Genomic DNA, 23,986 nt, shown 5'->3' on the forward strand with positions numbered 1-23,986 from the left:
AGTTTTCGCAGGAATAATGATATGGAAACCACTATGGGCCTCTTTGCCTAACACCCTTGTTGAAGTCCATGAATGAGGAGAAGGCCTAGGAATGATGATTGAGAGGGAAGAGATAAACAGAGGGAGAGAGAAAAGGAGATCAATTTATAGCAATTTAAACTTATAAATGAAGAAGGGGACCTTAGACCATCAAAAATACTGTCCACCCTAGACTGCCCCAACTGTAAAGACCCAAGAAGTACATTAGAGAAAGAAGTTGGGTCAGAGTGTAGGGGAGGGATAGCAAGAAGACCTCAAGGGAGCTGGGGTGCTGGAGCTACGCATATTGTTATGCTTGCTTTGTGGTTAGGCTGGGACACTGGAGAGGGATCCATGGGTGTGAAACAAATTTTTGTGTAACTCTGCTTGCCCACAGACAATTTATGCTTTTCTGGATTGTCACCTACAGAAATCCACTGTTTCTTGCCCTCGATCCACTCTTCCATTCCAGAGAGACGTTTGTTCTTGTACTGAGAGAGTTGCTGGTAGGCCACAAACTCATTTGTGAAGAACTTGATCCCCACCATCTCAGCCACCATTGGACAATCTGCCCAGTCTACACCCATCATGAAAACCAAAGGCCTTAGGATGTACGAGCAAATCACCTAGGTGAAAAGAAAGAGATATCCCAGGAAAAGAGAGAATAAGTAACACAGGTCAGGACACGAGGACTTTCTCTGGAGCCTTACCTGAGTCTCTTCCACCCTTCTATACCCACGCTTTCTTTTAGCTCACTGTGGGTCAGGAGGGCATGCACATCTCAAGGACTACTTAAATACGTCCTGCAGGGACGGCCCAACAAATATAATTCTTTACCTGAAAAGTAAGCCCTTGAATGTCTACCAATTCCCCTAGCCAGGAGAGGGCAGCATTGATGAAGGCCAACACAGCCAAAAAGGCAATCAGGTTGGCTGCTACATTAGTAGCAAGGCTTATGGCATCTGTGGCTCCGTTGCTGGCAGCTTCCAGGATATTCTTCTCTTTCCTGTGGTTGTTAGGCATGGGAGAAGGATATGGTGTCTGGATTAGTGTCAGCTACTCACAGAAGAGAAATCCCACTTTCCCTGTGCGCGGGAGTGCAGGACAAGGGTGCTAGACCAGCTTGAGAGGTGATGGGGTTCCTTAGTGACCCTTTTGGTAGAAATTACACTGAAGCACTATCAGATTTAATTGCCATGGAATTGCACCGACACCAAGGACAGAGGATACTTGTATGCAGAAGATAGAGGCAGGTAGAGGGTGAAACAAGCAAATAAGCTCAGCACAATTAGCTAGAGGCAGAGGTGAACAACAGGGGACATGGAACCAGATTATTCCTTCTCCAGGAGACTTTAAGCCTCTGCCACCACAGCAGCGCTCCAGAGTCTGCACCTGACCTCACCATCTCCCCAATTATATGCCTCATTGGACTCACCCACGGGATAATTTTACACCCTCCTTATTCTTGAACTTGGATTCCTCCACTTCTGGATATACCAGCTTTGACAAGGCGAGAGCAGAAGGGGCAGCCATCACAGACGCAGAAATCAAGGATGATGCTTCAATCTGTAAGGCCAGACTTAAGAATCGGCATCTGCAGAACCTAGATGTGGGCTCACCCAGGAGTGATCAGACTATTCCTACCCCAAAGGATATAAAGGCTCCCAACACAGTGCCTGAGATGGTGGCAAACCCTCCAGTCATCACTGCGTGGATTTCGGAGAGTGTCATGTCTCCAATATATGGACGGATGAGCAGAGGTGCCTCTGTCTATGAACAAGGAGAAGTGAGTCAGTTTCAAGAGGGTGTAAACCCCCACCCCAGAGTGCACACTGCAGACCCAGGGACACATCCCTGTAATGTGAGTGCCCTTCCAGCACAGAGCTCTGCTTTTAGGCCCTCCCAGCATTGGCCTCACTCTCTCTGGCACCTAATCATACATGGGCTGGCATTGGTCTCATCTAGTTTCATACATGTTTGTCTCATTTATTTAGATTTTAAAATGCTATGGAAGAGAAATGGTATATATTTTTTGATATGTTCTCCATGTCTAAAATCATACACAGTAATTCTTTTTTTAAAAGATTTTATTTATTTATTTTCAGAGAGAAGGGAAGGGAGGCAGAAAGAGAGGGAGAGGAACATCGGTTTGTGAGAAATACATTCATTGGTTGCTTCTGGTATGCCCCAACCGGGGGACCTGGCCTACAACACAGGCATGTACCCTGACCAGGAATTGAACCAATGACCTATCGGTTTGCACGCCAGTGCTCAATCCACTGAACCACACCAACCAGGGGAAAATCATACACAGTAATTCTTCACTTAACTTTGATAGGTTCTGGAACTTCAAGTAAAACAATGTATAATGAGACCAGTTTTACCATAAACTAATTGATATAAACAAGAGTTAAGTTCCTCTGACATCTTATCAACTTTATAAGAAAACAAAGTTGAATGAAATACTTTTTGTCCAGACATTCTTCAAGGTCCTGATGTACTTAATGAATGACCATATTAAGTATAGTGCACTTCCTGAGTACAAATTAGTTGCTTAAAAAGTACTCATTAAATGAAATGCAAAATAGAGTATTAGGCCCAATGTTGATGAAAGAATCAAAAGAAATAACACTTGTGAAAATTTTATGAAATTATGAAGATCCAACTCTGTAAACTATATTTAGCATCAACCTAAGATAATGTCATTTAATGAGTGACAATAATGTGCCTAGTCTTGTACTAGGGATGTTAATATAAATAAGGCAAAGTTTCTGTTCTTAGGAACTTATAGTCTAGCATTAAAAACTAAGCTGATTATGGATAATTTCAGTAAAATGTGGAGTGCTATGGTGGAAGTGTGCAGAAGTGCTTTGAAAACATTTCAGAAACAGTTGATTGGACTAGAGCCTTGAGAAAGACCTCAATTTGACAAGCCACTGTCCCTAACATTGAATTAATCAGTCAATAACATATAATGAGCACCTATTCCATATAAATGTTTCAAACAGTATATTATGGGGAAGAGCCTTGTTGCTAGCACTGAGCAAGGCAAGCTATTAGCTCCTTAGAGGACCTGGAAAACAAGGATCACAGGAGAAACAAAAACCATAGAGCAAACATCCTTCATAGACACTGAAGGCAGATAAGATTTAGACCAGGATGTTTCCCTAAATTTCTGTGATAAGTAATTGTATTGGCCCTAGCTGAGTAGTTCAGCTGGTTAGAATGTCATCCTGATAAGCCAAGGATGTGGGTTCAATCCCCAGTCAGGACATATACAAATATCAACCAATGAATGCATAAATAAGTGGAACAACAAAGCTCAATCTCTCTTTCTCTCTTGCTCTTTCTCAAATCAATTTTAAAAATTAAAAAAAAGAAGAGAAGTTGGATCCATGGTTAAGGATGTCCAAACTAAGGCCCAGGTACGTATTCTTACACATGAAGGGCACATGAAGGGTAAAAGCAATGAACTGAGTTTCCTTTAAACTTCTGAGTTTTCTTTCATTACTGACCATACAGTACATTTATTTCACTTTTCAGAAGGACAACATACTTTTCTTAACCTGTTTTCCTCCACACTACTTGTTCCTCAGGAAAAAAAGAGCAGAAGGCCTCGGGGTACTTACCATACCCACAAAGATGTTTCCTGCCACAGCCAGGGTCTCTGTGGCAGTGGTGCCCATGGTGATTTGCAAAAACCAGGCAACCTAAAGGGATACAAAGCATAAACCATTAACATTAGCAAGAATCTTGGAGCGTACACAGCAAACCCCCATACCCTTCTCCATTATACTGGTAAGGAAACTGAGGCCTAGAGAATTGGAGTGACAAGCCCAAGGCCACAGAGCAAGTTATAAACAGCACCTGGACCAGAACTCAGGACTCCTGGCTTCCAGAACCTGTAGATTAAATGTCAGTATGAAATGGCTGTCCAGCCCATTTCCTTTTCCTGCCCTGCCCTGCCCTGCCCTTCAGCCAGCCTAGAGCCTGGGCCTGATCATCTGATATCAGGCATGCTTGAAAGTTTACCTTTTTACATTATTTCTAACATCTAGATCCTACATAGGAGCAGTTCTCCAAATTAAGTGTCATTTTCATGCTTCTTGGCAGATCACAAGATGAAGGTCCACCTCCTGAGTGGTGAGGGAGAATGACTCACCTTCTGAACTACCCACTGCACAAGGCCCAGGTAGTAGAGAATAGACATCACACATCCAAAGAAAATGATGATTGGTAAGGCCTGGAATGACAATGACAGGCAACTAAGGATATATTACAGAGGTCCCCCCTTATCCATGGTTTCACCTTCTGTGGTTGCAGTTATGGTCAACAACGGCTAGACAATATGTAATGGAAAATTCCAGAAGTAAACAATTCATAGGTTTTAAATGGTGCGCCAGTATGAATAGCATAATGGAATCACATGCTGTCCTGCTCTGTCCTGCTTGGGACATGAACAATCCCTTTGCTAATCTATACACCACCTACCAGCCCGTTAGTCACTTAGTAGCCACCTAGGTTATCAGGAAGACCATCACAGTATCTCAGCACCTGTGTTCAAGTCGCCCTTATTTACTTAGTGGCCCCAAAGCACAAGAGTAGTGATTAAAGTATGCCAAAGAGAGCCTGTAAAGTGCTTTCTTTAAGAGAAAAAGTGAATGCTCTCAACTTAATAAGAAAAAAAATGGTATGCTAAGGTTGCTAAGATCTATGATAAGAACGAATCTTCTATTTGTGAAACTGCCTAAGTTATAAATTAAACTTTATCAAAGGTATGTATGTATATGGAAAAAAACATAGTATATATAGAGTCTGGTACTACCTGTGGTTTCAGGCATCCACTGGGGGTCTTGGAATGTATCCCTCACAGACAGAGGAGGACTGCTGTATGGATGTGTATGCCATAAATAGACTGCATTTCAGGTTGTAAATTAAGCTCTCAGCCTTCCAAGAGCAGCTCATACAGTATAGATAGATACTCAATGGATATTTCTACACAAGCTCCTTCAGGAATAAATTTTAAATGTATCACATATCTATTATCCCATTAGTACTAAGCCACAAGGAGATGTTTTTCTGAGCCTTTCTTCCCAACTCCTATTTTATTCCACTTTCAGTATGGTAATAATCAAAAGGCAAGAGATTGATGCTGTTCCTTCTACTGATGGGATCAAATACTCTTCTTGGGCTCAAATTGGTAAATAGACTGGCTGATCTCTTGGACATACATTTGCAGCCTCTGCTTTACATCTCTCCCCACACTGACCCTCATTCATGCCTACAAAACAGATATGACCTGAAATGCAAAGACATCCTTGACCAGTATATCCCCAAAGACAAAACTGGAGCCAGCCACAGTGTAGTTCAGGAAAATCTGTAAAAAAAGAGAGAGAGAGAGAACAATAATGAAGCCCAGGAGGATATAGAGGAATATGAGGTCAGCCTCATGCATGATTACGTCCTACTCCTATTACTGAAGTTGGCCTCCGTTTGACAACCTGGGGACAGGCCATATCCCCAAGGACTGCTCACTGAATGACAGAGGACTCAGCAGTTCAGTTCTTTTTGTTCATATGATTAGTGGTACCCCAGGATACTCTTTCTTTCCCACCAGATCTGCCACCACCATCATCAACCAGACAGCCCAGTCTCTGCATGCTTCCCCCAAATCTCCTTTCTCTAGGGTTCTAAAAGGGCAGAGCCCTCTCATTTGACTCCTCATACCTGAATCTGGTTTCCCAGCCATTGAAATGCATTAAATCCAGGATCAGTTCTGATGACCAAGATCCCAAAGACAAACTGAAGACCCAGGCCCCAAAGCACTGCTCTCCAGGACACCTGGGACCAATAAGAACATTCTTTCAATGTGAGTTCTAAATCCTACTTGTCCATTACCTGGATGGAGTTTTAAACATGGGTACATATACTCAGTGTGAAACTAACCTAGGACATTAACAGGAAATATGGGGTAAGATGGAGTACGAACAGGAGGAAACAAGGCAGTAACATGTAAAGAGCCATGTATATCCATGTGATTTTTAAATCTGTGTTTACAGATTAGATGACACACATGCATACATACATACATACAAATAAAAGTATCATAATCCAACACTTTAATATTACTATGCACAATGCAGTCTGATTTTCTATTGTATTCTCTTTCTATACTTTTTTTTCTTTTGTTCTTTCTTTTACACTGGCCTAGATCCACAAATTTAATACCAAGGCTCACTAATAGATTATAACTTAACTGTATGAAAATAAGTGGTCTAGGGCCTTTGAGAACTTTAAAACTTCTCTTAGGAGTAAAAGCATCAAAAAAGCAAATTCCAGAGATTGCAAAGAACTTAATTTTATGCCTTTGTAATCAACATTTGACACATCCACTTTGTAATCAGTAATATATAGCCCTTGGCCCACCCTGCATACCCCAAACTCACTGCACTGTGGTGTTTGGAGCAAGCAAAGAGGATGAGGATGATCATGAAGATTCCTGCAAGGGACATCAGCTGCTCTGGCCTCTTGGCTGTGTCTAGAGCCAGCCACAGGATAAGGCCAACCAAGCAGACTCCAGCGAACACCCTGAAGAGAGAATGTCAATACCATGTCATCAACTCAGTAAATGAATAACAAATAATTAATCTTACCTCTAAAAAATAAAGTTAACCCCAAAGGTAAGTGAAAAAACTCAACAGATTAGACATAAAGACCTATCTTGAGAAATATTCATTTAGTGGTTTCCTATCTAGCAGCTCTCTCTTCAATTCTTTTACTCACAGAATGAAATTGAAAGAGTCCACCATGAGGATGTGAATCACATGACCTCCCTTCCTCAAGCTTCAATATCAGTAAGATGTGATATAAAGACTCATTCTTTAAGTTTGCACTTAAACACCAAATAACCAAAATATTTTTAAAAGGAGGAAATGTATGCATGGTCCCCATTTATCCTCACCCAATTTCCAACCACTCCAAGGGCAAGAGTAAGGGCTAAACCGCAAATCAACCACTATGGTCTATGGTCCCTTGATGTACCAAACATCCTTGATAAATACAGAGACTGGATTCCTAACATCTGAGTGTGGAGTCATTTAAAAAGAATTATAAAGGAGAGCACACATGAAAAGAAAGCAAAACAGAAAGAGCACATTGTCCATTGAGATACCTCAGGCACAACAATGACAAAAATGCATTATAAATCAGGGTTGAATTTTGGAGCTGTTCTTACTTGGACTCTTCTCACTTAAAGTGAATAAAACCTGGCTTCCAGAATCTATCCTGCTAATAAATAGTGTCATTTTAGCATTGTCTCCTCCATGTCATATAAATCAATGATCCAAAATGTAGGTTGTGGGCCCATGCATTTCTCCAAATAATTGCTGTTGCAAACATTCTTAACACCCATTATCTTTGCATCTGTTGGAGAACAGGCAGAAAAGAGGAACTCTATAGAGAGTTTGAAAGTTATTCTGTCACTCCAGGCCTGTGGTCAAAGGACATGCTCATGCTATATAGCTGGTTAGATAAGCTGTGGCTGCTGTAGAACCCAGTTCAGTAGTCCCTCAACAGTAAGTCTGCTGGTCACACTCTAAGGAATTGTAAAAGACACCAATGGGTGCAGAAGTCTGGGGGATTAGAAGTAAAACAGCATAAAAACTATCAGGGAACTAAGGGAGACAGCTATGACCACCAAATCAATTTGATAGCTTAATGCAGCTGCAAGCCTCTTTATTTTTATTACTTCATCGCAGAAGAGTACAGTTTTCCTTACTTCTGTTGCAAAGCCTGACAATAAACAGAAACTCTTCTCTGAAACATAACCCATCTTGTCCCCCAGCAATGTTGATACACAAAGCTACAAGAAAATAAAGTCCAGTGCTCAGAGGCTCATTTCTATTTGTTCTCTGAGCATTGATTTTGAAAAACATAGGTGAGTGTCTGAGAGACAGCTCAAGAACTGCCTCAGGAGAAAAAGAGAAGCAGACTGGGGCTTCAGACGAGTAGGGTCAGGGGTATCAAGAGTCTTCTCTTAACTCACCATTTCGTCCAACGCTTCAGACAGGAGTTTTCAAAGGGCTTCACACATCTCATTAATTTTTTAATGAAGAACGATTTCAGAAAGCGGTGAACCAGGACCAAGAGCACCAAACAGGTGAGGACGAACAAGGCCAGTGCCCGCTGGAAATCCAAGATGCAGGCTGCCAGGAAGTAGGCAGCATAAGCTAAAAGGAGAAGGTTCGGAGTAAGGATCAGCAAGACAGGGCTCTCCAGAGGCAAATAAAGTTCTAGTCATGAATGTCTCAGACTTAAAGCAAGAGAAGCCCTCCAGCTCCATTGCCACCCAGCCCCCAACTGAGCTGCATTCTCAAGGCCAGGACAGACGGCTGTTTCCTTCCTGAGGATGCCCAAGTAGTGTCCGACTTAGTTTGAATGCTACATGTTTCCGCTTATCTTTAATGAACCCCCTTGAATTGACTCTAATAAAAATTGTTTTCTCTTGGAATAGATTTGATCAGTATCCACCATTAGACACTCCAAAAGTCATCTTTTCTAAAACTCCATAATTCCAGTCATTTCAGTCTTTCCTCTTGAGCAAAACCACATAAGCAAGGCTACTAATAGGAGCATAGCAAGTCCTCTAACAATGACTTTTGTTATAATGAGAAGCTTAGTTCTTGTTTATATCAATCAGCCTCTGGTAAAATTGGTTCATTATACCGCATTCCACTTAAAGTGACAGAATGTACTGACAACGTTAAGACTTACTGGACAGCCGTGCAGGCCTCACCCCATGGCTCCTTGACTGGCCCCCAAATAAAATTTTTGTTCTCATCATCCCGGCTGCCTCTAATATTGACATCAAAGTCCCATATATCACTGATTTTTTCAATATTTTTAAATATTTAAAATAGAGTATAAGAAAAGTATATTTTAAATATTTAAATATTTAAAGTAGAGGGGAAAAGTATATTTTAAATAGAGGTCTGCTGTATTTAAAAAAATATTTTATATCATTGATCTTACTAGCAAACCAGCAAATAACTACAGGATTCTCTTGTAAAGACTGTGAAAACCATGCCTTGCATTGAAACAAGGCACTAAAATAGAGACAAGCCCAGATTCTCTGAAATATTTAAGTCCATCCAACAATTTTGAAAGATAGTTTGTGCTCAGATTTTACTTATCCTGGAACTACAACTCAATAAATATAGTTCAACGATAAAGCCAGTATTAAGATCTATACATCAAATAGCCCTCTGGATCAATTTGTGAATAAAGGTGCATCACATCTAGAAATGTCTTGACACAAGGTCACTCTCCTAATTCTTTAAGTTTGATTGATTATGTCTCTCACTTCCAGGAATTCTCAACACCTCACCCAAACACAACAGGTACAGCAGGATCTTCTTGAACAAGCTGGCATGTGTTTTGCAGAAGCTTCTCGCCCTTGTGAAAGGTCGTAGGCTCCTCCTGATGAGAACCCAAAAATTAAGATACAAAATTTAATTCATCCCATTTGTATCACTTCCAGAACTTAGACTACCTGGCCTGAGGAAGAATTTTCTCTTAATCAATAAGGAAAACTATTCAGCCAGGGGGACATTAGGTAGTGTTCCGGCAATCCCAAAATGGCCAGGAGGAACCATGCCAATGGACAGCAGGTCAGAACAACCATACCCAACCTAGCCTGGCAATATCCTCAGTAATATCCTACCACAGAGGTAGACAGGTAATCACATCAAGGAGAGACTTCTAGAACCTACTCCCTTCCTGTTCCCCAGGGATGCCGGCATTGCTCAGTGTCCAGGTTCAGAAAAGGGCTTTTTCTTCTGAGAGGCAGCTTTGAACATACTTTCCTAAACACCACACAAACCCCTAACTGAACAGTCAATCAGATATGCATTGACCAACCAGAAGCAAAACATCAAGAATCCCTGAGTGGGCAGGGCCTGAGAGCAGATGCCCAACAGGTGAGACTATTCAAGTTTGATTTAACAAGCATTTATTTAGTCCTCTCTATGTGCTGAGCACTTTCTAAGAACTTTACCAAGAGTAATTCATTGACTCCTCCCAAGAATTCTTGAGGAGTCAATGAATTACTGTTACCATTCCCATTTTATAGATGTGGAAACTGGAAAACAGAAGTTAAGTAACTTCCCCAAGTTCATGGAAACTGTAAGGAGTAAAGACAATAAACTCAGCAGTCCGGCTTCAGAATCTGAGCTCTTCACCATCATCCTATGCTGCACTTTACCTAGATCCCAGGCTCGCCTGTCTCTGCCATTCTTAGTATCCTGTAGTGATAGGAGCAAAAAGCTCTGATTTCTAAACTGCTAAAGCTCCAAAGAAGGTGAGCCCAGCAAGAAAGACCCAGTTGGCCATCACGCTAAGGCAGGACAGCTTTAGCCAGGACTGCAACCAGCCACTAACTCCAAATGTGTTGGGGTCTTGGCTCACAAATTTCCATGGCTCTTTTCTCCATTGCTGCCTTTCCCATTTAACATGCTCCCTCTTCCTTCTGCATAATCTTCCTTTAAACTACTCCATCTCCTCGTTTTCCTCCTCCTTATTTCCCTTTCTGCAGGGAGTCCAGCCCTGTGTTAGCTGAGTAAAATATATATTAGTAGATATAGGTAATCTGAGAAAGAAGAAAACAATCTTTATCATCACCTAACTGAATCAATTCAAGAAGGTACCTTAGGCTCTAGAACTCTGCTGCCTTTCCATACTTACTAGAGAATGTAGTGAGTAAAAAGAATTGCTTAGCAGTGTCAGCGTACCAAAAGAACGTCATTATCTTTGGAACATCATTCTCAAAGCACATCAAGGAACTAATTTAGTTTTAACCCTATACTTCTTGTGAGTGCCAGATTGATTTGCTCCTCCATATCCACTCTCCACCTTGCTCTGTGCCCAGGGAGTCTTACCTGTGGACTATACCAGCGCATGCCCATGCCTTCTGGCTTATGTAGTTGGGTTCCACCCGGGGAACCCAGTACTGGATCAGAGTGTAAGAAAAGACTGAGGTCAGTGTATTGAGGTGGTCTTCATTACCTGACCCTCCTACTATCTCCTACATCTTGTCCCTTCTGGCCCAGGAGTAGTAACGGCTCACTGATGCTGGCCGTGGGTTCTTGCACTGTCTTTCCTTGTGGTTCCACTATATCTTGCACACATCTTTGTAATGGTCTCTTTGTAAATAAACTCTTTTCTAACTATCCTAATTTAAGTATGCCATCTGTTTCCTGTTGGAACCCAAACTGATATGCTAAATGAAGCTGATGTAAAATTATACCCAGTCAAATGCCAGCTCAGCAAGGCCACTGCAAAATGAGTGGCATGCACTAGTCCAAGAGTAAATATAAATCACATGCCTAGAAAAGGTTTCTGCCATCACCTTGTAATCAGGTTTGACCACTTTCTGGGAACTAAAGTTCAGTGGGTACTGCCAGAAATCAGTTAGGAACACACATTTCTGCAAAACCCATTAACAATCTGATCTTAGAATATCAATTTGGAACTGAACCTCTGGTCTAAAAAAATTAAAATTAAAAAAAAAAAGAAAAAAGAAAGACTTGAGGGGCATTCCAAGTGAAAAGACAAAAAAGGTTTCTCACCCTTTTAAGGCGGTTGAGAAGCAGTGCACAGAGGCATGTGAGCAGGTATTCAGACTAAGGTACACTGCTTAGCCCAGGAGCTTGCTAATACTACCAAGCTCTTTACATAATGGTACAGTTTGAGTGTTAGTATCATGTTATAATAGGGAGCTTAACTGAGAAGAAATCTATCTGGTAGATGATAAAATTCATACCTTGCCCATAACCTGTTGTAAAGTATGTGCCCATTGGTAAGTTCTCCCAGTGTGTGCATGAAAGGCTTTCCAGCTATGGACTAACGATAACCCTCTCATCTGCATGCTTACTGCCTGCAGCTTCAAGTGACAGAGAGAGAAGGAGAAGGCTAAGGATGGTAGGTCATGCTTGCTGACTGTTACATTAGAGGGCACTATAGGTTAGGCCTAGTGGCAAGAGTGTGCATGCATTTTCTCAGGGACTATCCACAAGATGTGGAAACTCTCCTGATTAAGGGAGACAGTTGTGCAAACTCCTAGGGTCTGGGGTACTATCATTTCTCAATTAGAGAGGAAACCTTAGGACAGCTTCCTAAAAACTCCATCTCCAGTGACTGTCGACATTGTTGTCCTGGGTGAATCCGTTAGCTTGAAATAAGAACTAAAAGAAAAGAAATGAGTTAACCCAGAACAAAATGATGGCCTGAGTAAAGGGTGAGGGCCTCAAGGCAGAAATGACCAGAATCTTTTCAAGGGGTCAAGGGTTTTACTTTAACAATGACATAAAGAGAGCTGGTCAAGGGGTACTGTACTTGTACCAGTTTGCCAGATTCAAAGTTATATATACAACTGGTTTAAAACTGGATGGGCAGGGAGAGCTGAAGAGCTATCAAAAGTGTCCAATGGAGAATGGTGACAGAGTCTGAGAAACAACAAGCTTATCAATAAGCCAAAGTGGAAGCCAAATAGGAGTTGGAAAACGAGGTAAGGCAAGAAAAAATTCTGTCCAATAGAAGCCAGAAAACTTACATTGGAAGCAGAGGGACTGTGGATCTGGGGACGACCAGTTCTGAGAGCCATCAGCCCAGGTGCTTAATTGCTGAGTTGTGATGGATGTATTGTCTTGGAAAAAACTCTTCCTCCACACTGTATCCAAGTCTCTGCTTGATGTGTCCATTTCAGATATCAGAAAACATCAGGTCTTCTTCACACTAACAGTGGAGACCCAATGCCAAAGGTCCACAAAGACAAGAAGGATCTGTGTGATGGAATTTCTAACTAGCCCTTCAGCCCACCCTCAACTTCGTCCTGCCAGAACTCTATTCTCTCCCAGTCAGAGGTAGCAGGGTTCTGACAGGCCGTGTCTCTGATCTCTTCCTAGATAAGTGCTCTCTCTCATTAGCAGGAGCCATAAAGCCTTCAATAGCCTTTTGAGTCAGGCCCTTTAGTTCTGTCGTTAGGAAAAGTTTCTCCTGCTTTCTAGTATACGGTTAATGCCCATCCTGGACTTCCTGTGAAAACACAATTTGCCCCTATTTACAGCTTTAAAAATGATTCCAATAGGAATTTGAGTAGAAGGAGCTCTAGCTCCTTCAGCTATCAAATTAGGCAGGCCCTAATAAGTCAGAAAATAAAGGGGGGCTTTGTAAGAAGGAGCTCCCAGCAAGGAAGGGCTGCCTGAAATTCTTCACTTGGGAATTGCATTGACATACAACACAGGCCAGAGGGGTCCTTCTACACCTCCCTCCTGGAACAGCTCACACCCACCTGCCCATCTTGCCATCCCCACCCATCCCTACCAGGCTTACTGCCATCCTCCCAGGAAGTCAGAACAGCTGCTCTGATGGGGCAGCCAGAAGACACAACAGACTAAGTAGGAGCCATTGGAAAGCTCGGAGGAAAAGTGAAAAAGAGAAATGATCTTTAAGAAGGAGGAGAGGTCAATGATATTCAATGAGGAGAAAATCAAGTAGTGTGGTGAATGAGAAGAAGATGCTAGATTTGGCAGTGAAGAGGTGACTGATTCTATTTGAGAGCTGTTTACAGGAGAGTGACTGGGTAAAGCAGAATTGCAGGAGTCTGAGTGCGTGTGAGCGTGTATGGGCCCCCTTATTTTTAAAGTTTGCCTGTGAAGAAAAGAAAAACCAGATACTATTTATTAAGCACCCTTTTTTACCAGGCATTGCAAGACCTCACCAATCATTCTCCCCAAAACCACAAGGTTAGTTTATAAGCAAGGGAACTGAGCCTGCCAGCAAGTAGCAGAGTTAGGTTTCAAAACCCAGATCTTTCTGTTACTGCATGTGGCTTCTAATTAGAGATGTAGGACTAGAATTTCAGAAGGTTCATTCCCGAATTCCAAGTTTATGATTGCTAAGAGAGCAGAAAAAAGAAGCAGGTAATTCTGCCTGTGAATGTCAAAGAAGCTTTCACAAAGGGGAGGACAGGTGAACTGATAGGGTAAGAAAAGGGAAGAAGTCAGCTAAGAGGAAAAGCGCGCTTGAGTGAGCCTAGCATGTTGAAAAAACAGTATGATTTGTCATCGCTGGGAAGCAGGGAGCATGTAGATGGATGGTGGGACGAAAGCTCGTAAAAAAGGACAGAAGCCAGGTCATGCAGATTGTACGCCTTGGTTAGGGATTTAGATACTATCTTGTAGGAAGCAGATAGTCACTGTAGAACTTAAGCAAGGTAATAATGTGAACGGATGTGTGTTTCGGAAGGGTCACTCTGGTGGCAGTGGGGTTGGAGATGGTCCGGTGTCCATTTCAGAAGTGACTGAAGGTGCAGGGGAGGACTGGTAAGAGGAGTGAATGGCGTAGAAGTTTAGGAGAGAGAATTAGCATCAAGCTGAGGGCAACTGAGATGACAATGAGGTCCCTGCTATGTGTGACTCAGTCAGGAAGAAAACGTTCACCTAAATAGAGAATCCAGGAGAAGGAACAGACCTGAGGAAAAACAGACAGGAGGCGGAGATGTGAGTTTATTCAGCTTTGTCTGCCTAGAACCCAGCCCAGGGCTTGACAGAGTATGGAAGCCTCAAGCCTATGCTGACAGGAGTTTGGTTTCAGTGTTTAATTTGAAGTATATATGTGACGTCTAAGTGTTTATATTTTTGGCAAATGGTTAGGTATACAGGGATGAAGCTTAGAATAAAGGTGCAGGCTTCAGATACGGCTTTGTGAGTCAAGACATTAAGTGTAGGAGTGAGAAGAAAAGACACATGACAGACCCTGGAAAATGACAAGGAACATCCAGACAGGTAAGAGAGTGAGGGAGGTGTAATGTCATTAAAATGAAAACATTAGTTTCAAGGGAGAAAGAGTCAGAAGCGTCATACTACAGAGATTCCCCATGAAAGCATGTGTACATGGGACTCGATAAGTCGGTTTTCATTGTTCACCTAAGTAAGAGAATTTCAGCTGACCAGGGGTGGTAAAAACTGGATTGCACAGGGCTAAGACGTAAATGGAGAAGTGAGAAAAGGCTGTTGCAAGTAAATCTTACTTTTCCAAGAAACTTGACAATGAAGCAAAAGATATCAGAAGGTTGAGGTAAGGTTGAATTGTTTGTTTTTTCGCTATTTATTATAAGTAAAAAACTTGAGTACACTTACAGATTGGGGAAGGGTCTAATGAGGAAGGAGTAAGGAACATGTAGGGAAAGAGGACTCTGTAGAAGGGGATAAGAGGATGGGAATAAGAAGGTGGGTAATGAGGCTGGCTTCAGACTCAGGGAGAGTAGGCCTTCTGATAAAGGAGGGGGAAACAAGGATTCGTGCAGGGACAGGTACATTTAAGTTGGGACATATGAGAAAATAATTTAGTGTTTAAACAAAAATAATAACAGTGTAGTATGGAGTTTTTATCATGTGAAGTAAAATGATAAACATAAATAATAGACATAAATAATAAAAAATAAAGGCTGGAAGGGGAGATACAGAAATGTATTATTATAAGGTTCTTATAAGATATATGAAAGGGTACAATATCACTTGAAGGTAGACTTGCTAAGTTGAAGGTGTGTATTATGAACACCAAAGCAAGCACTGATACATCAAAAGAAATTATTATAGCTAAAAATGAACAAAGGAGATAAAATAGAATCATTTAAAAAATATTCAATCAATCTGAAGGATGGCATAAAAAGAAGAAAGGCATTTAAAAAATAAAGTGGACACTCATGTTCATGAGTCAGAAGAATTAATATTGTTAAAATGTGCATACTACCCAAAGCCATCTATAGATTCAATGCAATCCCCATCAAATTACAATGGCATTGTTCACAGAAATAGAAAAAAAACCCCTAAAATATGTATAAAACCACAAAAGATCCCAAATAGCCAAAACAGTTCTGAAGAAACAGAACAAAGCCAGAGGTATCATACGTCTTTATTTCAAACTATACTACAAAGTTATAGTAATAAAAACAGTATGGCACAGCATAAAAAGACACATAGGCCAACAGAACAGAATAGAGAGTTAGAATTAAACTCCCACATACACATTCAACTAATATTAGATAAGGGTGCCAAGAACGCACAACAAGGAAAAGATAGGTTTTTCAACACATAGTGTTGGGAACACTGGTTAAAAACAAGCACGACAATGAAATTGGTCTCCTGTCTTACACCACTCACAAAAATTAACTTGAAATGGATCAAAGGCTTAAACATAAGACCTGATACTATAAAACTCCTAGAAGAAAATGTATATGAAGAAGTTCCTTGTCTTTCTAGACAATGCAGTTGAGGAGAAGGGAGTGATTGGAAGTGGGGTTGGCCTGGCGTGCACTCTACACCTTGGGAATGTTATTGCACGTGGAATGGCCACTTTTGGAAGACTACTGTTCAGAAGAAAAGATGTTTGGTTTTCACAAGCCAGAGATGTACCAAAGTACAGAAGGCTGCTGTGTTTGCAGAGCTATATCCTCAAGTTCTCAATTCATTGACAATACATGCTATTAAAAGGACTTCTGGAGTTGTTTTGGGTCGCATGAGACTCGTTCAGGAGGTATCCGTAATGCCTGTGTCCTGATGTGAAAAGATGGAAGAAATCACCAGCAGCATTAAAAAACAAAAAACAAACAAACAAAAACCGGGATCATGTGGTAGATGCAAGCGCAGGGCCCAGTCTAAAGACAACACTGAAACCAAAGAAATTGAAAATTCTATCTGGAAACAGGATAAAAAGCAGTCAGATCTGAAAACTGCAGAAGGAATTCTGACGCTCACAGCACCGCCTCAGGGGCCTCCCCAGCTCAGCCTCCTTTGTTTTAGTTAACAGTCAGGTGATGACTTTGGGCTCTAACAGAATGCCAGGTTTTTTTTTCCTTTTTAGATCTCACATACTGGAAAAGACAGAAAATATGTTGTGGGGTTATCTGTAAAAGCCGTTCTGGGGAAGTCCTCATTGACACACATCTATTCAAGCCTCCCTGCAGCAATGAAACGGCAGCTGCTGAGAAGCTGGAGGAACGGGGCAGGGCCTCTGCCCATCTCCCCTCAGGAGTGGTGACTGAGGTTTATGTGGAAGGGGAACAAAAAACGATTTACATTTCAGAAAAAAAATTTTAAAAAAAACACACACACACACACAACAACAAAATGGCCATCCTAATTTTAATCTCGGACACCTGCTATTCTGCCAAAAGACAATTTCTAGAATAGTTCTGAATGGGTTATTTTTCCTCAACTTTTACAAGTTCCACAAACTATAAAGTCAGTGTCTAGCTTACTAAAAGAAAATTAGACATGTACATAACACTTAAGATGCTGAGTATTTCATAAATAAAAGGCTGAATGCTGCTGTAAAATACTCTTTAAGTCTTTTCTGTTAAATTCCCTTCTAATGAATGAAGCTAGGGGAATTTCAGGGGACTGAGATGGGGTTTGTTTTATGATAAATGTATGTAGTTTTAGCCTTTCTGTATTGAAAAGCAGTGGTTGGGGCATTTTAAAAGATGACTGACTATACTTAGTTTCCTTCATGTTAATAAATTGTCATAACTCAGTAACCCAGACTTGCCCCTAGAGGTGGTTATTAATAATTTTGAAATATTAGGGTCTTGCCAAGGTTCTCATGATTCAAACCTATACTACTGAATATTAAGCAGGACAGTCTAGGCTTTCTGGTGCAAATACCTTGAAGGAGTAATTTCTAAGTATACAAAGAGGTAACTGGACTGTGTGTGTTGTGTCCTGTGTTACCTCTCTCATATTGATATCTGATGAAGATTTTAATTTATATGAAACTTCTAAAGCAGAATAAAAGCTCCTCTTGGAGAAATGTCAAGTCTTTAGGATAAGTAGTCTTATGTGAATAGTAACAAGGCTTTACCACATGGTAGAGAACACACTTTATTAAAAATGTTAAATCATCTGAAAATTAAAATGTGCAAGCCTTTAAGATGGCATAAAAATAGCAAAGGTTAATGCTTCTTGGGGCACATTTCTTAGAGGGCTTGCCTAGTGTGTAAATTGTTGACTTTTTTTTGTGTGTTACATGACCAGTGACTTCATTGAAAATCTACACAATTCAATTCAGTTTTAGCTCTGGATTACTTCAGCTAATCATAGTCAACGTTTTATCTGTTTAGAGTGGCTGTTTGACTTGTTATAATCTATTAGGGTTTGGGTTTTTTTTCACTATATTAAAGTAAAATTCTAATAAAAGAAAAGAAGTGTGTTAATGTTCAGTGGGTTGGTTTTGGTTTGGCTTCTTTTAGTCAAGCTTTCTGAACATTGAGATGTTAGATGATAAATCCTTAACTCAAGGCCCTTCAATTCTAAAATCTTTATTAAAAGCCTGTTACTTGGACCCAAACCCAAGTACTCTCATTGCCTCTTTTCCAAAGTTCATGAAAAATATTACCAGTTCATACTTTTCATAACAAGAGACGATCATTTGCCTTCCTTGTAGTAAAATGACTCACTGCTTATTCTGGAAGCTGGATTTTAAAAATTAGGTAGTAAAAATAGCAATAAAGGAGTGAGCCACTTTTTATGGGCACCCCATAGCTTTATGGTTCTTAATCTAAACTTAAAACTTTATATTCCTTTGAAAGAAATTACAAGCTACAGTTTGTACATTTGGCTGCAGTATTGGTGGTAAAATATACTATAACATGGGCAATCTCTATTTCTGTATGCATTTATTTATTATTGGACTTCAACCACAGTCTTCTTTTCCCCCTCCCATCTCTCTTTGCTTCTAAAATGTACTGAATGTAGTCATGCACTTTGTATTTATATTATTAGAAATCTAAAAATCTATGTTGTACTTTTTATGCTGCTGGTTACTTATAATCAAAACTTTTACTAGGCTATTGAATAAATTTAGTCTTATTAGAAAATAAAAAAGAAAAAAGAAACTCCCCAACATTGGTCTTGGCAATAATTTTCTGGATGTGACACCAAAAGCACAAACAACAAAAGCAAAAAATCAACAAGTGGGACTACATCAAACTTAAAAGCTCCTGCAAGGCAAGAGAAACAATTAGCAAAATGAAAAGGCAACCTAAAGAATGAGAGAAAATTTTTGCAAACCATATATATTGGATGAGGAGTTAATACCCAAAAATATATAAATAAATTATACAACTCAATAACAAAAACACAAACCATCCTATAAAAAAATGAGCAGAGGAACCAAAAAGATATTTTTCCAAAGAAGATATCCAAATGGCCAACAGGTGCATGAAAAGATGCTCACTATCAGTAATCATCCGAGAAATGCAAAGCAAAACCACAATGAGCTATCATCTCACACCTGAGATGTATATAGAATAGCTAATAGAATAGCTATTGTCAAGAAGAGAAGAGGTATGACTAGTGTTGGCAATGATGTGGAGCAAAGGAAACCCTCATATTCTCTTGGTGAGAATGTAAATAGGTCCAAGCACTATGGAAAACAATATTGAAGTTTTTCAAAAAATTAAAAATAGATCTACCATATATGATTCAACAATTTCACATCTGGGTATATACCCACAGGACCCACAGGAAGTGAAAACAAAATACTGGAGAGATGTATGCACTCCCATGTTTATTTCAGCATTATTCACAAGAGCCAAGATATGGAAACAATCAAGCTCCCATCAGTGGATGAATGGGTGAAGATATGATGTGAATATATATGTAAACATAGCTAAATTCAGAAAGAATAGTAAAAAGAAAAGCCAAAATCAGTTTGCATTGCAGGATCAGATTAAGGATTTCCTGAGGAACCAAGAACAGGAGTTAGACAGGATAAAAACGGGTCTGAGTGTGTGTCCTGAAAATGGTTCTCCTTCAGTTAATGACTAAATTTTGCCAATTCTACTCTAACAGTGTTTCTGGGATTTAACTTCTCTAATTTATTCCCACATGCCCATGTTGATATATATCAATTTGTATACAGAAGTGAATTTCTGGAGAAGAAAATAGAATTTAAATTTTTAAGCTTATTTTCTCTGTGAAGTCACTAAGTTAATTCTTAAAATAAATTTAAAAAACAAACAAAACTAAACTTTTGTTTGGAAGCTGCTCTGGATCATATTAGCTTTAGAAACTACTCAGTAGCGTCATCTAAGCTTCTCAATGTATGATTTCCACACATTTTTATAAATATCTAGACTGTTTCCACACCATACAACATGGCTTTCATCTGACCCATTTTACCCAAAAAATGTCTTAGGCATCACTTCTGGGACCAAATCCATGTTCAAATTCAAAGATTTTTCTCACTCCTCCCTCCTTGACCCCTGTTTCAGACAACATTGTGACCTGAGCCTTCATTCTTGACACTTCCTTCTCTTTTGACTTTCAGGACTGTACTTTTTTACTTTCACTATTATCCCTTAGGAAGGTCCCTCTCTGCCTTTTTTTTAATCTGATTTTTTTCTCCCCATCCCCAAATCTGAGTATTCCTGAAGAGCTTTTTCTTTTTCTTTCAGTGATATGGCTAAGTTGATTTCTAAGCCTCAGCTTTCTAATTGAAAACAAAGGGAATAAAATTAGTATCTACCTGTTGCTCTGAATATTAAATTAATTACACAAAGCATTGTGCACAATAGTGAGTACTCAATAAATGTTAGCTGTTGTTATTCTCTTTTTTAAAAAATATTTTATTTATTTATTTATTTTTAGAGGGGAAGGGAGGGAGAAAGAAAAGAAGAGAAACATGAGTGTGTGGTTGCCTTTCACACATCCCCAGGCATGTGCCCTGACTGGGAATCAAGCTAGCAATGTTTTGTTTCTCAGGCCGGTGGTCAATCCACTGAGTCATACCAGCCGGGGCATAGCTGTTATTATTCTCATTGTTGTTATCTTTGTTGTCAACCTGACCACCTCCCATTACTTAGAGCACAAAGATTATATAACAATTACATATAAATATAGACGTGCATATGGTAACAACAGGTGGCTGTTGTTATTATCACCACAAAAAGACCCTAAAGTCTCTGACAATGGGGCAATTTTGACCTCTTCCGCGTCCACTGGCCACATTTAACCCACCCTAGCTCCTTAGGTCCTAACTGAACCCATTCAAGAACACTTCTGTACCTCTGGTGCGTAGAAACCCCAAGCACATCCCCAAGGTTTTGTCTTTGCTCTTCAGTCCTGCTGGTTTCCTCAGGACTTAATCCTTCTTCCTGTAAGCACAGGTAGAGTTGGGGTCAGTCATAGGGCCTTGCCAGGGTTGATGGGGATTGTGAGCAGTCAAAGACCCTTAGAAGGCCATGCAGCCGACCACAAAGCTCTGCAGAAATTAAACTGGTGGATTACCGTGAGCTCCAGCCCTGGGTTCTCTGTGCCAGTCCCCACTGTGGACAGAGCAGTGGCCTCTCTTCCATTTGTTTTCTCCATTTCCTGTTCTCCTCAACTGAAAAACAAATTCAGGGCCAAGGCTGAAAGGCTGGTCATTCTATAATGTGAGGCTAGAGAGAATGTTTAGGACTAGTTACCCACGGGAAAAACGAAACTAAAAATCTTTAGGGGTTTAGTTAATTTCTTTAAGGACTGAAAATTGGGAATATTGGAAGCAAAACATAATCTAATAAATAATAAAATATAGACTTCTGTGTCCTATTGTGGATAGGTAAGGAAGGGGTAATAAGAGGAAAAGAGAAGTAAAGGGCAGGAGGAAATTAAATGAATCAGTGGTTCAACCAGGACCCCAGGACCTAGACTAAAAAGGACCCTATTAGGTCCCGTAAAGGAAGACTTAAGGGGCAACTACTCCTGTTAGCCTGGGAGAGGCCCTGTGGGCTGTGCTGGGTAAGAAGAAAGCAGAAAGCGGGGCAGAGTGCTGGGGAGGCCCCAGACCCCGACATATTGCTGGGAAAACAAAGATTAACAGGCTTTCAAGTTCCCAACTATATTGTGGCACAAAATTGTTTTTGGAGCATCTTAAGAGAGCTCCTCATCAGTTAAACAAAAGAAACCTTCACTTAGGATTGTCAGCATGAATGTTAATTATTCCAAATAAAAAATGTAAAACAAAATGAGAGAATCAAGAAACTAAAGCAACATTTGAGCCTAACTCTAAGCAACCCTAATAGACATTCAAATTTATGAACTCATTTTGAGATGTTTCTTTGCAGAAAATTTCCTTCCCCATGGAACTGTTATTTTTAAATATGATCTCTTCAAGCATTTAAAATATAATTTCATTAAACACATATAAAGAAATTTTTGTTGTGTAAAATAGGGCCTCCTATATAGGCAGGGAACAATGTGAATTTGGTCTAAATATGATCAATTAAGAAATTTGGTAAGTCAGGTTCCTGCCCTCCCCAAACACCCTTTCTTACACCAGCTTGTAGAATTCCTTCTGTCTCCTCAGTGAAGAACGGAAAGAAAAATTCAGCCCCAAAAGGTCCTGGTTCCCTCAGGATTTTACCCTTCTTCCTGTGAGCACAGGTACAGTTGGGGTCAGTCACAGGGACTGACTCTGAGGGGACAGTGTGGGACTGGCTTTCCTGTGATTGGCTCTTCTGTTTTGGACCCTCCTCTGTGCGCAGCTCTCAAGTTAAACATTTATGTATCTTTACCAATCTGCAGAGCCAGGTCTAAGAACTCTGTAGGAACTCCTAATGGGCGTATGAGCAGAAGCATTGCCCAGCACTGGTCTAGGCACTGGGGAGCATGTAAAAGAAAATAAGAGAAAGGTCTCTGCACTCAGAAAACTTAGCTTTTTGTGTGGTAAAGATAATTACGGGGGGCGGGGGGGACAACAGAAAGCAAGGCTATACAGGATTCAATGCCAAATGATTGCTAGAAAGTCTTTTATTAATCCATTCAACAAATATTTATTGAGTGCTCACTACCGCCTAGGCACTGTTGTGGGTGCTGAAGACACAAAGACGAATGAGACATTGCCTCTGCCATGACGGAACCTACAGATCATTAAGGGAACACAGATGTGTCAGAAAGGTTCATGGAGTTGGTAACATTTGCCCTGAGTCTGGAAAGTCTTGAAAGGTAAGTAGAGGATCAGTGATGGAGAAGGGAAAGAAATACCAGCAGAGAGAGAAACTTGAACAAAGGCACAGAGGTGTGGCCTTCACTAAGGAGCCCCTTAAGGAGGCTGCAGCAATTAGCTAAAGAATGGAGAGAAATTTTTGAGGAATTAAGGAAGGACAAAAATAAAGCCAGAAAGAAGTTATGGAATGAAAGGGGAAAACATAAGTGGAATGGGGGTGATCTATCCAGAAATAAGTCTGGAGATGCAGCCAAAGGCAGAGGGCTCTCTGTAAGCCAGGCTAAAAGTTTGGACTTATTCTGAACCAAATGGGGAGGCAGAAGGAGGGTGGATTGAAAGGATGCACATTAAGGACAGGGACACCGGCCAGGAGACAAAAACAATAGTCCCGGTCAGACATGGTGGGGCTCTAACCAGAGCAGTAGCGAAGTTGGATAGAAGGAAACAAGCCTATGGGACTTGTGATTGATGGAGCACAGGGAGAATGTATGGAAAAGGAAAGAGAATTATTCAGAAGTGCTCAAAATGATCTAGTTTCTGCCTACTCCTACCCTCCAGTAATACTTAGCGGCATGATGTACCCTAAAGACACAACGTTCCCTTGTGCCTGTTGCAGTTTGTGGATGTTGTTCTTTCTGACTTGAACACACTGCCCCTATTTATCTATCCAGCAAATTCCTGCACCTCTTTTAGGTGTCTGTTACAAGGCCACCCTCTTCACTGAAGCTTTCGCCTTTATCTCTGCAGACAAGACTAAGGACGTTTTCCCCGTCCTCCTGCTGCAACGTGCTGTTGCAGAACCGTACAGGAGGCATATTTCTCTAAATATTTACATGTCTCCTATTAGGCTGTGATCTCCTCAAGCACAGGCTTTCTATCTTGTTACCGCAGTATTCCCAGGCTCAAGGCCTGCCATAATATTAGG

General features: G+C 40.6%; 1 protein-coding gene and 1 pseudogene across 1 annotated transcript in view; one reads left to right on the forward strand and one right to left on the reverse strand.

The window, feature by feature from the left end:
- Positions 1-23,986, reverse strand: part of SLC28A2 (solute carrier family 28 member 2) — a 43,174-nt gene that overhangs the window by 18,584 nt on the left and 604 nt on the right. Inside the window, exons 2-14 of the mRNA XM_054564930.1 lie at positions 21,363-21,459; positions 21,141-21,229; positions 9,404-9,495; positions 8,063-8,246; positions 6,465-6,606; positions 5,746-5,859; positions 5,318-5,395; positions 4,181-4,261; positions 3,648-3,728; positions 1,663-1,788; positions 1,454-1,584; positions 856-1,024; positions 447-644 (exon numbers count right to left, since the gene is read on the reverse strand). Of these exons, the coding sequence (XP_054420905.1) occupies positions 447-644; positions 856-1,024; positions 1,454-1,584; positions 1,663-1,788; positions 3,648-3,728; positions 4,181-4,261; positions 5,318-5,395; positions 5,746-5,859; positions 6,465-6,606; positions 8,063-8,246; positions 9,404-9,495; positions 21,141-21,229; positions 21,363-21,443 (1,566 nt within the window). The 5' untranslated portion in view covers positions 21,444-21,459. The remainder of the gene's footprint in view (positions 1-446; positions 645-855; positions 1,025-1,453; positions 1,585-1,662; positions 1,789-3,647; positions 3,729-4,180; positions 4,262-5,317; positions 5,396-5,745; positions 5,860-6,464; positions 6,607-8,062; positions 8,247-9,403; positions 9,496-21,140; positions 21,230-21,362; positions 21,460-23,986) is intronic.
- LOC129063849 (SIN3-HDAC complex-associated factor-like) lies at positions 16,446-17,112 on the forward strand (annotated as a pseudogene).

Source organism: Pteronotus mesoamericanus, unplaced genomic scaffold (assembly GCF_021234165.1).
Source record: "Pteronotus mesoamericanus isolate MK-2021 breed Mesoamerican mustached bat unplaced genomic scaffold, CSHL_Meso_final contig_164, whole genome shotgun sequence".
Taxonomy (NCBI): domain Eukaryota; kingdom Metazoa; phylum Chordata; class Mammalia; order Chiroptera; family Mormoopidae; genus Pteronotus; species Pteronotus mesoamericanus.